The 14299-nt window shown below is 36.0% G+C and overlaps 1 protein-coding gene across 3 annotated transcripts in view; it reads right to left on the reverse strand.

Moving 5' to 3' along the window:
- Window positions 1-5096: 5096 nt before the first annotated feature.
- Window positions 5097-14299, reverse strand: part of Prkd1 (protein kinase D1) — a 328718-nt gene continuing 319515 nt past the window's right edge. For 2 of the 3 annotated variants that reach the window (XM_027929610.3, XM_071607799.1), the window contains exons 17-18: window positions 6511-6596; window positions 5097-5721 (exon numbers count right to left, since the gene is read on the reverse strand). In XM_027929610.3, coding sequence (XP_027785411.2) covers window positions 5503-5721; window positions 6511-6596 — 305 coding nt within the window. In that variant the 3' untranslated portion in view covers window positions 5097-5502. Of the gene's footprint in view, window positions 5722-6510; window positions 6597-14299 lie in introns of those variants that run through there. The other variant, XR_011706591.1, reaches the window with a different exon arrangement.

Here is a 14299-nt window from a genome sequence, read left to right on the forward strand (position 1 = left end):
AGGAGGACAATTTTCAAAATAATAAAAACCCACACAAATCTAAGCAGAAACATCAGCAGCTGCATATTAAGATAAGACAGTTTCTAGAGATTGATTCTGGAAAGTTTACTAAACAAAGACAGCAATCAATTATTTGAGGTGATCACAATACAGAACAGCTATAATATATTAGTTTAAATATTCAGTCTTGAACAAAAACACATGAAAAGAAACAGCACAATGTGCTTTATCCAAGGAAGAAGAGACACTCCATGGAAATTGTCTTGGATAGGATGGGAGACTGGCCAGATAGCCCAAATGTTAGGCTTATCAGAAAAATACCTCAAAGAAGCTATTATAAATGTTCAAAAAACACAGGACATGCATATCTAAAGAATTAAAGTATTATAGCAGTAAAAGTTACAATAAAATCATTTTTTAAAGTTAAGTATCACCACTCCCCAAAGGATTTAACATTAAAAACTCACCAGAGGGACTCAATGGCAAATTTGATCTGGCAAAAGTAAAAAAAAAAAAATCAGGGAGTCTGAAGATAGATTCATATGTATTACCTAACCTTAAGAACAAAAAACAAAAGAATGAAAAAAAATGAACAGATCCAGAAACCTCTGGTAAAAACCAAAGCATAACTTAAATATGATGGAAGCCACAGATACAAAAGATAGAAATAAAGAGGCAGAAAAAGATTTTCAAAGAAAGAATGTACTAAAAAATTCCCAAATTAGATGGAAAATATTTGTCGATACATCAAAGGAGCTCGATATACTCAAGTAAGCAAATCACAGAAACGTCACAACTAGACATATCATAGTCAAACTGTTCCAGGGCAAAGAGAAAATACTGAATGCAGTGAGAGAAAAATAATTTATCATGTGAAAGGTAACTACAATACTATGAAAGGGGATTTTTCGTCCAAGACAGAAGAGGCTAATTGGGATTAGGATTTTATATTCAAAATACTGAAAGAAAAAAAAAAAAACACCTGTCAATCAAGAATTTTATATCCAGCCAAACTTTCCTTCAAACATGAAAGTGAAATAAAAACATTCCCAAGTGTTCAAAGACTGAAATAATTTGTTGCTGGCAACTTCACCTTAAAGAAACACTAAAAGAAGTCATTTAGGTAGAAAAAAAGTGACACCAGATAGACCTTGAACTCACCTAAGGCAATAAAGAGCAGTGGAAGAGACAGGTGAATATAAAGGAAAACATATTTTTTTCCTTGCTTCTATTAACTAATTTAAGCGATAATTGTATAAAAAAAATCACAAAGCAGTATTAGTGGGCTTATATAAAAAGCTGTACTGTGTATATCAATGATATGACAAAGGAGGGTGGAGAGAATGGAGTGACCATGGAGAAAAGTTTGTATGTCTCACTGGAATTAAGTTAGTATTAACTTGAAATGGATAGTGAAAAGCCAACATTTATACTATAATTCCTACAGCAATATTGAGAAAATAACCCAAACAAGTAGAAAAACAGAAGAATGAATACGTTACTAAAAATATGTATCCAGCACAAAAGAGGAGCAGAGGAAGCCAAACCAGACAGAGACATGGGGCAAACAAATGGTAAAAGAATGAATAAGAGTCAACACCAGAGCAGGTGGGGTGGAGAGACCCATGTTTCAGGCTATGTGAAAGGGTCAGAGGTGAAAGAACTCATTCTCTTTTGGCAACAGAGGCAGCAGGTCTTTCTCTGTGGCCTTCGGTGTGTCTTCAGATGCACCAGTATTTGGTTCCTTAAGACAGGTCTAAGCAAAGAGTACGCAGAATGTGGTTACTTCATAGAGGTAGTTAAACTTAATATTGACTGAATAAAGCATAGGAAAGAAGGGAGCAACAGCTATCTTATTTTTATTAATGTACTTATTACTACACACATTTAATAAGATGGCTGGTCATGTACGTCAAAATTGCTCCATCAGCATGGTTGTCACTAAAACTTGAAGGTCACTTATTCCTTAGGTATAATAAATACAACAAAAGCAGCACTGATCAAAATATTTTTCAGCTCTGCCCTCCTGCTGAGGCCAAAAGCAAGAACAGTAGTGGTTTGCTCTTAAGTTTCAGGATACACAGAGACCATCAATTTTCATGACCTCTTGAGTGAGCCAAACAAGTTTTTGCTTGAGGAATGTTGCCTCTTTGGTGATAATAGATGACATGTCCTTCCTAAAATGAGCTTCTGTCATTTATCTTTTTTTTTTTTTTCAGATTTATAGGAGACCTTTCTTTTATTAGACTATTGCCCTGACCATGTCATATAAGAGTTTAATACACCAGTGATTTGAAGTTTGGCCAACTTTATTCATGATATTTAGCATTTACAGTGAATAATGATTCACTGAAGTTGGAGTCTTTGGAGCATCACTGGTATTCTCACTGAAAGAATGGAGCATGACTTTTAGTAGACTGCTGCTTTGCTGCACATTACAAACCACTTTCTTTCCTTCCTGTGTTTGATGACACTGCAGAACAGATTGTGTCAACATAGAGATCCTCTTGATGTGCTACTCTGAATATTGCAGGAAACCATTCTGTATAGCACTTTCTGATGTTATCGACTTCATCCTTGATGTTATTTAACTTTCATAATATTACTTTATTTGACTCTATCTCTGAAATACCTGTTCAATTTCCCTCACATGACTGATAATTTCATATTATTATTTCTCAGGTTTGTGCCCTAAGATCACTTTTCTTCTTGTTATGTTCAGTTCTCCCTAGGGATCGAAGATGTTCTCAAAATATTATTAGCTGATTAACTTTCAAGTCTGTACTTTCAACCTCAGAAATCTTCCCTAAACTCCAGATTCATATCCAATTACCTAAGGACATTCCAAACTTGCTTCCCTATAGAAACCTCTTCACTTCTTTTCCTACTTGTTGCTGCTTTAGGCCAGGTTCTCATTGCCCTGTACGTGCCTGGGCAGTCCAGTCTCTATGCTTCTGGCAGAGTGAACTTGTTAATGGGGCTCACTCTTCAATTCACAATGTTTGAATGACTTCCTGAGATTCACCACGGGTAAACTTAAAATCCCTAGAATAATATACAAAGGCCTCTGGACCTAGACCTCTACCCATCTCTACTGGATGTATATCACCAGTTCTCTTTCTTTTCTTTATTCTCTTGCTATAAAGAAATAGTTTTGTCATATAACAGTATTTTTTGATCTTCAGGTCTTTGTTCCTGTTTTTTTTTTTTTTAAATCCTACTTTTAACTTGGTGTATAGCTACTAGTGTTTCAAGCCCTGTTCAAACATCACCCTGCTGTTTGCCTTCTTCTCATTAATTGTTCTGTAAGATGCTTTATACCCTTACATATAATTTTCTAAAAATACCAGTAATTAATTTTATTTGTTTCTATCTGAACAAGCTTCTTTGAATGGGGACCATTCTTTAAAGTCTAATTCACAGTTTAAAATCTTAAGTCTAACAAAGAACTATGTAGAACAGAATTTCAATAAACTTTTGCTGTGTGAATAATTGTATATTTTCATAATTTAGAGTAACTTGCATTAAGTTCCTTTTCCTAATCAAGGACTCCAGGATCTTCTGTAATGTACAGGTCACATTACCAGTTTCTTAGTCCGTAATCCTTTTAGGATCCTATAACAAACAAGAATTTACTGATCACATTGTATATTACAGCTAATAAATGGAGGCACATAAATTTAATATACAACATTATAATTTATATTCTGAAGTTCTTAATGTATACTATGTACATACTAAGAGAGAAGGACTTTATATGATTTCACTCCTTTTCACCCTTCCTGAATTTGCTTACTTAGTCTCTTGCTATAGAAATGGTACTGTTTATATTCCCAGGCTGGCAATAGTCATTTTCCTGTTGCTTAACATATTCTATTCTTGTCCCTTTGATGACACATCTTTCTGCTTCTTTATGCTGTCACTTGGACACAAGTGCATGCATACACACACAGCCATGGCTTACCCTTAGAGAAAAAAAAGTAGATTGAGGAACTTCTATAATTTCAAACCCATTTGTTTAAAATTCAGTAATAATACCAAACAGAGACTAACCATTGGAAAAAAATCAGCCATTCTCTTCCATCCCTCTCAGAAAAGTCTGTAGTCTTAACATACCTATCTTACATGTTCAAGTATCTCCCAATGATCATTCTTCCAAATGTTAATAACTTCTTTTTCTGTTACATAGCATACCGCTATCCTCCTAGGAAGGAAAACAATCCACATTATCTACTCCATACACTTACAATTGTTAGGTCCCATATCAACTTTCTCTTCTCCAGGTTGCAGAACCTCATCTGAGTAGCTTTCTCCTAGGGATTATTTTTTCAATCTTTATGTGTTTTTGTAGTTCACTGAAGAACATCTTACTTAGGTCATATGAAAAGAAACTTACATCCTTACAAATTTCTGGGCCAAACTGACTAAATCAAGAAACTACACTGAAATTAACATTGCAGTGCTCCTATGTATGCTTCCAACCTCCTGTTTAGCTTTGGTCATTTTCCCCTGGGAAAACATTCTATTCTACTCCAGTGGAAGCTAGATGATATGAGACAGAAAGGTAAAACTGTACTTTGCAACATATACTTCAGAGTAGATCAGGCTAACTTCTAGATCATGAGACTTTTTTTTTCTGCTTTTTGAGAAGATATCTCTGTACCTAATTGGCCTGACAACACTACTATGGACCACTAATAAAAATAATTCAATCAGATGGACACATATTTTGACAAGAATATTTATTTGTTATTATTGAAAAAATACACAAAAGACAAAAAGGTTGCTTAGCTGCTGATTTTCCATAGTACAACAGGGTAGTGTAAGAAAGGGAGAAACATATCTGTCTTATATATAACAGTTTACATTTCTAAGGCATTTAGGCTTTAGAGCAGTCAGCTCCACATGCCTGGGTGCACATACTTGAGTTTAAATATACTGAGGCACACCAGGCAATATAAGGATTTGAAATCACACAGTAAAACTTTTCCATGCATCTTTGTCTTTGGGTATAATATCCCCTCTCCCCAATCTTTTTCTTTTTTTTTTCCACGTGAGATTTGAGTTGTTCATAGAACACTGGTAACAATCTACTCTTCAAGAGTTTGCTTTACTATGATAACACCAATGGGACACACCAAACAGAACTATTTCATGGACAGGCTCTTTCTCTTACCAAAAGGAGGCTCCAGTAAGGAAAAACACTGATTTGCAAAGGCACAGTGGAGACAGGTTTAATGCATTAAATATAACATGAATCATTCACAATAACAAGTTTAGTGTTTCAGGGAACTTTTGTTAATACAACACAGTTGGTCACACAAAATACAAATGCTTCTGTTGATTTGTCTTGGCAACTCAGATACATCAACAGTGCTAACAGTTTAACAGCTTTGTTCTCATCTGACAGAAAATAATGGCAGTTCTGCAAGGCAAATGTTAAACCTGACCGTATGTATTTATTAATTCCACAGTGTTTTGACAGATTATAGGGGATGAAACTCAGAGGATGCTGACACGCTCACTGAGGGCTTTCATCTCTCTTTCTTCCGTCTCAGGACTGTCACTGTGGCTAGCACTTGGGTTGATCAGGTGTGCAGGGTACTGCAGCCCCTGCTCGCCTGCATACTGCTCCCACCTGGAGTCATCGCTTTCGTGGGTGATATAGCGTTCCCCAATTTTGCATTCCAACTCTCGTAAATCTAACCAGGTCTGATAGTCCTGAAGAAAAAAATTTCAAAATATTACCCTAGAGATCATTATGACTCAACATGCTGTTTCATATGTTGTCAGTTCCCACCATCTATGAGTTGTCCCCCTTTTCCCACTATAATGGTACTGTTATCATTCATCATTCATCGTACATCCTCCTCAAATGACAGCATCAGCACCAAGGCCATCCTATTTGCTTAACCTTTGAAAATACATAGTGTTTATTTGATACCATGGATCAAAGTGTGGGCAATTAATGCTCTTAGTCAAGCAGTTAGGAATGTTGGTGTTCCTTTGAAATTTAATGCCTAAAAATAATCCTTTAGTACTTCAGAGAATCGTTTTTCTAAACTTTGGGTTCAAGGTGAAAATAAATATTTAAGAGACTACAAGCATGTCCATACACTTCATATTTGTCGTGTATTTCTATTCATGCAAAATATCCTCGGATTTAAAAATACAGCTTCCAAATGACACAGTGCATGACCAGATGGGTATCTATTTGGACATTTATCAGGATTACACATACAGATGCTTTTGAAATCTGGTCCTCTGAGTTCTGTTATGATCCTTCGCACTTTTTTTGTATGTGTGCATGTGTGTATGTATGCGTCTCCCTCACCAAAATTTTCTTGGTTGAAAGACAAGAGTTTCAGAAATATTAAATTGTTATTAAAACCTAAGAAATTGCATGTATTTTGGCAGGAAAATTGATATGACAAATACTTCTACTTTTAATATCAAAATCCTATAAATACTTGAAATCTCAACTGAGAAAAAATGGTGATTGATTTTTACCTGTAGCCATGGGTGACTCAAGGTCTTATCCACACTATAGCGCTTTCTCATTTTTACTTGCAGCAAATTATTGATAAGATCAATGGCTGAAAAAAAATTAATTATTGGTAAAAACAGATGACAGATATAGAACAAATATATAATTCATTTACAGTATATTTTGCAACTGTTATTTTTACAAAGTTAAATGCAGCAGAGTGATAATATGCACTAGAATCTGAAAAAAAAATCCTCTCGAGAATTCTAAAACCTTGCCCTTCATTTTGTTTTGGATACTAAAAATATGAAGTTGGAAATAATTGTGGAGGAAGAAGTATCAGAGTCTATTTTGAATATAATGTGAATTTCAATGGGTCTACTACTCTTTTATACATTTTCTACTGTAGGTATTTTGTTTAAATAGACATAATTTAAGTATGACTTGCATCACTGTAAAGATAAAACTAATATTCAAGAGAAAGCATTTACTAATTTTGTTACAAAATATATTTAATATTTGAAAGCACATACTGGGCTTTATGGTCTTGAGGTAAGTTACAGACATCTAGACATCTTATGTAAATGGGAAAATCTAGCATAACTTGGGTCACCTCTGAGGATAACTTGGAGCCTAAATTAATGGTCCAAGAGAAGACCACTTTTGTCTCTTTCACCTTGCTTTTGCTTTTAAAATATAAAATATTCCAATAAATTGGAATTATATCATTTTTATTAATTTCCTGAGGGAAGATGAAAAGAAACCTAATAAGAATTATTCACTGAGGGATCAAAATTATAGTCAGGGTTGGGGCTCTGATTTATGAAATTTAGGAAGAAAAAGGATTCCTCTTGTCAGTTATCTTGTCTACAAAGTATCCTAGTTGCCCATAGTACCATGGGACAGAGTTCTCACCTTTTCTGGAAATTTTATTTTCAGCCTATATCATTAACTGTTCATTATTAAGTCATTACCTTACACTTCCCACTCACTTTATAATAATTTCTACATGTCTTTCTTTCTTTTTATCATTTTTCTTCCCCCAAAGAATTAAGCAAAATATGCCAAAATAGTGAAAGCATTTATATTTTAGAGAGTGAATTCTCACCTTTAATCTATTCTGGGCATTAGGTCTGAAAGATGGATTTTTCTAAAAAAAAAAAAATCTTAAATAGGTAGCTGATTAAAAAAAAATAATAAGAAGAATCAACTCCCAAACTTTCCCAGCCTCATGTAATGAACCAGACAGCTTTGATGCCACTGTCTGGCCTACAACAACCTATATAGACATGAAAATACAGCCTGCTGCCTGAGTCCAGAGGAACAAAGACCGCTTCATTCAATCAGAATCCTCCTTGTTATCAAGTAAAGAGAAGTGATCTCTACAGTCTTTTGGTAATATGTCTTTGGGTTTTACTGGTGCTAATTGTCCAAGTATTTGCCGGCACTGAAAGGCTGTAAATCAAACACTAAAGAGTCCTTAATTGGAGAAATTTAATGCAACAGCACACACTTAAATGTCATCTATGCCTATGTAGTCCTGCCTCAGCTTGGATACCTGAAGAAACATAGTACTTAGTACAATTTCAAATTCCAAGCATGTGTTCTCAGAATGCTTTTGAAAGTAGAGTTCTCTCAGTGAACTGTGTATAGGGCATGTACTTTAAAACATCCATTCACATGATTTACTCACTGGTGAGTAAAGTGCACCTTCCATTCTTGCTGCTGCGGAGTCACACAGCAAAAATGGGGGATGAAGGGCGAAGGGAGAGCTCATGTGCCGCTATAGCATGCTAAGGCTGTACACTTCCCTGGACACTGCAGGGAATAAATACATGGTATTAATTCACTCATTCTGCTTTGAATTCTATAATTAGGAAGGTAGGTGTACAGTAACTCGACAAAAGGTCTGGTTTGTGCCCAAATGGGCTCCAACGGTGAGCCACGTGGCCTAATGGGGAGGGAAATACTGCCAGAGGAGAAACGAAGTGTCTGAAGGGAATGGAATATGGGAAGATGGAAAAAATCATTCTTCTGAATGAGGTACACAATCATCCGTCTGACCAAGCCACAGACACCCTGAGGCCTGAATAAGCACAGCGAGGCAAAGGCTTGTGTTTCCAAGAGAAGACAGGTTAGGACATAAGGAAAGAATTAGAGGGGTCATGGTGTGTACGCAGAAATGTGTGCATATAAATAAAATTTGTGGCTCCTCGCAGCAGAAAATAGCAATAATTAATTACATGTGGAAAACTGTAGTTCGGCGTTGGGACCTCAGGGTTACTCAGAAAGCAGGTCCATCACTGGTATTTGAGAGCTTCATTCTACTCAGTTTCTGGAACTCTCAAAACACCCTTTTCATCAATTGAGTGTCTTTCAATCCAGCGTTAACTGAACCATCCAAAATGCCTTTGGCTGTACCCATTTTTAAAAAGAGAGACTAAAGAACATCTTTCTTACAATGTTCTCTTTACTGGCCATGTCTATGCTGCTACCATAAACATATTTTAAGACTTCTTCACATATTTGTATTAATCACTCATTTCTAATTTCTTCATTCACCAAATCATACCTACTAATTGCTGTTGGTAACTGGGAAATATAAAGTTAATGATAGAGCTGGGCATGATGTAGCTCAGTGGTACAGCACCTGCCTAGCATGTGTGAGGCCCTGAATTTGATCCCTAGTGTACATACACACATACACACACATACACACACACACACAGTTAATGATAAATAATAAAACCCCAGCCTTGAAAAGTTCCTGATTTATTTATGAAGGACGCACACTTACGCTCCTCACACCATGATTATAGGACAAAATATGTCACCTTAAATCTTGGACCTTTAAGTATCCTACTCAAAGAAAAAGAATGTTTTTATTGCATAACTTATCCTCCTTGGTCCTGTTTATGTTCTAGATGCAATGGAAAGCTTAACTCCATTCTATGTGACAGCTCTTCAAATCTGACACAGGGATTCCCTTTCCCCTTACATATGATAGTTCCTTTAATTGCCTTTTAGACCCCTCAGTCTTCCTGTAGAACCTTATTTTAATATTCACTAGCTTTACTTTTCAAAGTCTTTGCTAAAATTCATAGATCATTATTGACCAGAATTGTCTTCACTATTAACTGCCAATTTGATCCATACACACAGATATTATTCATATATCTTAGGATTGAGGTTTTTTATTCTTTAAAAATTTTTACATTCATATTCTTATGTAGTCCTCATATCAACCCTGTGAAAATAGATATTATTTTAATCTCCACTTTATAGGAAAGAAAAAAATTCAAAATTCCATGTAACTCAATCAATATCAGACAACTCCTAGGCAATGGAGCTAAGGTTGAAAGGGCACTTGGCTTCAAAGCCTGTGCTTTGACATCCTAAGGCAGACTGCAGTCATATTATACCATTGGGTCATTAATATTAACTGATAATAATGTGAAATATTAACTATTTAGAAATGTTTTTCTAATCGTGAACATTAAATTCTTCTTATGTTTTCACCACACTATTATGGATTGGAATGCAGAGATTTGTTTGTGTGGGTGTGTGTCTGTGTATCTTTGTGACTATAGTCTACACTTCAGCACTCAAAGACTATTTTGAATGTGACATGATCCCCTCATTAGAGATGTGCTCATCCTCCTAGCCTCTGCCATGTCCACACTGAATAAACCCATCTGCTATGTATTAATCAATGTAGTAGAGCCTTTTTTTTTTTTCCAGGATAAGATTTAAACATAGGGCTTTTTGACTGTATTAGAGATCACACTCCCAACTGCCAGGCCCATTAATTATTCTTTGAGCAAGGCTTATAAACAAGCAACATTTCCTCCTAGGAGAGTTCCCAACCAGTCCATATTTTATGATATTCTCCAAAGGCTACTGTATGAAAAAATTTTTTTTTCAAATGTTTTATTATAGTCAAGACACATCAGTCCTTAATATTACTTATTCCACCAATCTGGCAATCCTACTTAAAAAGAAAGTTCAGGTATTCTAGAATAATATATTCTCAGCAAACTAATACTGATTAATACTGACATTTGGTTTTTTCCTTCTAAGGACCAGGATTTATTATCTAAATGCTTGCAAATCATTGATTCAATTCTTCACTGTAGGATTTTGTCAGGAATAAATACTAAGCTTCTCATTGATTGATTTCAGGATCCATTCTTTCTCCCCTTAAAAATTTCAGACAAATGTGGTCAGTCTTAATTATACTAGTATCTTTCTAACTTTATCTATGGATTATTAAAAATTAAAGTGGCTCTAAAAGCACATCTGTTAGCTTCTCTAATATTCAGTTTTCATCCACCTTATGGCTCATACTAAGTGATCCCTAGGTATTAGCTCCCAGAAGAGACTTTCCTATGTAGAATAATGTTTCCAAGGCAAGCCAGTAGTAAAGAAGTAATAAAACTGGCAAAACTGGACCAGCCACAGCAGTCCCAGGAGAGAGCTAACAATCAGGAAAAAAAAAAGAAGTAAATAAAATAAAAAAGAAGTCCAAATAGAATCTTAACTGCAATTCCAAAATTAAAATAAAAATTCAGATTTCTGACCTAGAAGATGTTAGGTTTGGAACTGTGAGGGAGAGGAGAAAGAGAAAAATCAAAAAGACAGAAAACTCTGGGCTCTTCTGTGAAATCTTCTCAAAAACAGAACAAAGGAGAAAGGCAACATGGTCTGGCTATGGAAAACAAGATGGAAAGAAAAAGGGTGCAGAATGGTATATCAGAAAGGTGGCCTGCTGGCAGAGCAGCAGGACAGGACGCTGGTGCCAAAAGGGGAGAGGTAGAATACAGAAACTTCAGGTCACTTGGAACTCCCCAAGGACTTAGAGCTCATGAAAAATCTGGAGCCCATCAGAAAGAGATACTTGTGAAGTAGAGAAAGGCTCAGAAATTATGGGTCTCTAATACCTCCTTCCACAAAAATAGCAAAAAGACTATCCCCAAACCTGGATTTCATAAGGTGAGGTATACTGTGACAAAGTGCTGGTATTTGTCCTTTGAGGCAGTAAGCAGATGCCATTTTGAACAGCTGGATTTGGTCTAGAGCCAAAGCAATGCAGGAAGTAAGAATTCTCTAAACTCTGAGGGTTACGTCTCCTTATCATCTCAGGTGAAGGGCCTACCCCTGAAGAAAACAGGAGTGAAATAGGCAATGGCTGGATCTTCCTTCTCTTTGCAGTAAATACAGTACCGTTTTTCAAAGAGTGGGTTGATTATTTTCTGATCGTATATGCCTATTTATTCTGGAAGTCAGTCTTCCTAATATTACTCTGGCCACTTTTGACTTTGTGCTTCTAAAATACCTCTAGCCAGGGATTCATACTATTTCTTATAAATTAAGAAAATAAGGAAATTTGCTTTTTTCTTTCTTTCTTTTTTTTTTTTTTTGCTGCAATGAACCCTTGGCTGTTACTTCCCTCCCACCTTCCTACACAGCATTTTTCCTCCTTACTCCATCCCTTGAGAGACTAAAATGTCAGGAAAGTAAAGAGAACATTTTATCAAACATTGTCTCTTAGTTAAATGGGCCTTAAAGTAAACATTAGGGGAGCTGAACTTCTGTGTAACCCTATTTTCTAGGTGCATAAGGACTCGAGAACAAGCAATTAAATAGTATATGCAGGTGCTGTGGGCTTTATGTTTTCATATAAAAAGTAATGTTCCATTAGAGTATAATTGTATAGATTCCATTCCATTCTTATCATATCAAAATAGAATAATCTTTGAAATTATGCAAACTATATTGCAGTTATTCTCCATTTCAAGTGTGTGGACACAACAGGTTGTATGTGTGTGTATTCATGTACCTTTGCATGTGCCCTTGCCATGACTTAACTAGAGGGTATCCAAAGCTTGGAAAAAACCCTTCAAAAAGAAAAGTGGACACTGAATACTTAGTGGGTCCCTTAGGTCACACCTGTCAGTCACATTTTACTTCTACTTTTATTTTTTCATGCCTGTGTCTCTACACTTGATTTTAGCTCCTTTGGGGTCACAGAGATTGGGTATTTGCACAGGTATTTCATAAATCTTTAAAATAAAATGCATCTAAATTTTAAAGCACTAGAGAAATGCTTTCTAGCATTTGGTAGCTTTAGTACAGTAATTAGAAATTTAAATGTCATTTTTTTTTCTCAGCTCTAAGTTTTAATACCCATATTGTGTGCATATGGATTGTACATTTTGGTTATAAATATTCCTGGATGGTAGGAGATCACAACTCTACAAAATGTCAGATACCATAGATAGGATTATCAGAAAATCAGAATGATGCTGAGAATATTGCAATATAGATTATGTTATTTTACAGAAAGGAGATTGCTTGTCACACCACAGGACTGGTTTCTTTTGTTGTTTTTGTTTTCGTCCATTCTGTCTTCTCTCCTCCCCCAAATTATTCAGGTCCATAACTTCAAATTAGATACCATATCAAAACTATCATTGTTTTGATGTAGCCATCACCAAGTAACTGCTAGGCTCCTTGCCTTTGAGCCAGTGTTTTCTTTATTCCCATTCACTTCAGGCTCACTGTCTGCTGCAAGGCAATGCTCAGTACTTCTCTCCCTTTGGTTTGCTTCATGCTGATGGTAAGTTGTGTGTTTATTTTAAAAATCGTTTTGCAACCCTTCACATTCCAGCTCTCAACCCAGCATGCCGTTGCCCAGCAACACTAACTGGGACGCTCCTCTCAGGGGCTGAAACCAGAGGCTGCCAGCAGCAAGCAAGGCCACTGGAAACCATCATCTCACTCGTTCCTGAGTCAATTACTGGAATCCAATGAAGTGCAAGACCTTTAGAGATTTGAGCTGGTGTCTTTCCTTTTTCAGTTCTTTCCTCTGTAGAAAGTCATTCTATCAATGGTTACTCTTTTGCTTCACATTCAATTTCATTTCTTCCTGAGGACTGGCAACACAATCTTGGACATCATGAATTGTTTCAACACAAGCACACACAAGTCAAACTGATGTCCAACTGATTCAGCATTTAGGGCAGAAATAAAAATATGTAATTCTGCTAAGTTTAGGTAGATATTTCTTTTTCTTTTTTACATTGTCATTACACTTGAAAAGCCTTTGGAGAGTTTCATTTTTAAATACTAATAAACCAAGTGAAAATCTTTAGGGGAAAGGCCTCCAGGTATTGGTCATTGTAGGAGTCTCAGGGGTTTCTAATACGTGCAGCTAGAGTCTAGTATAACTATGCTAAGTAATATCTCAGATTTTAACAAACATGAATAATAGTTTGGAAATCTTAAATGAAGATTCTGATTGGGTAAATCTGGGAAGGAGCCTAAGATTCCATCTTTTTTTTTGGTGGGGGGAGGTACTGGGAATTGAATTCAGGATCCCTTAACCACTGAACCACATTCCCAACCCTTTTTTTTTTTTTTTGAGACAGGGTCTCACTAAGTTGCTGAGTGCCTTGCTAAGTTCCTGAGGTTGGTCTCAAACTTGCCAGCCTCTTGTTTTAGCCTCCCAATCACTGGGATAATAGGTGTGTAACACCACCTGGTTCTGAGAGTCTATCTTTAATGGTGCCCAGGTTGCCAATATTACTGGTCTGTAGACCAGATTTTGAGTAGTTATGGAATATGTGAACACTGGAGGAGGTTCATAACTATTGTGATGCTGTCCAATGAGCCCTTGAACAAACAGATCTAAATACAGAGAAAAGTACTTAAGCACAGAGAAAGGTATCTGTTCTCAGTCCCATTTTGTTCAATATTCTGGAATGAAGACACAGGAGGGCTTCAGAATAACTTTGACTCAGAAGATACTGA

This window comes from Marmota flaviventris, chromosome 2, assembly GCF_047511675.1.
Source record: "Marmota flaviventris isolate mMarFla1 chromosome 2, mMarFla1.hap1, whole genome shotgun sequence".
Classification (NCBI taxonomy): Eukaryota; Metazoa; Chordata; class Mammalia; order Rodentia; family Sciuridae; genus Marmota; species Marmota flaviventris.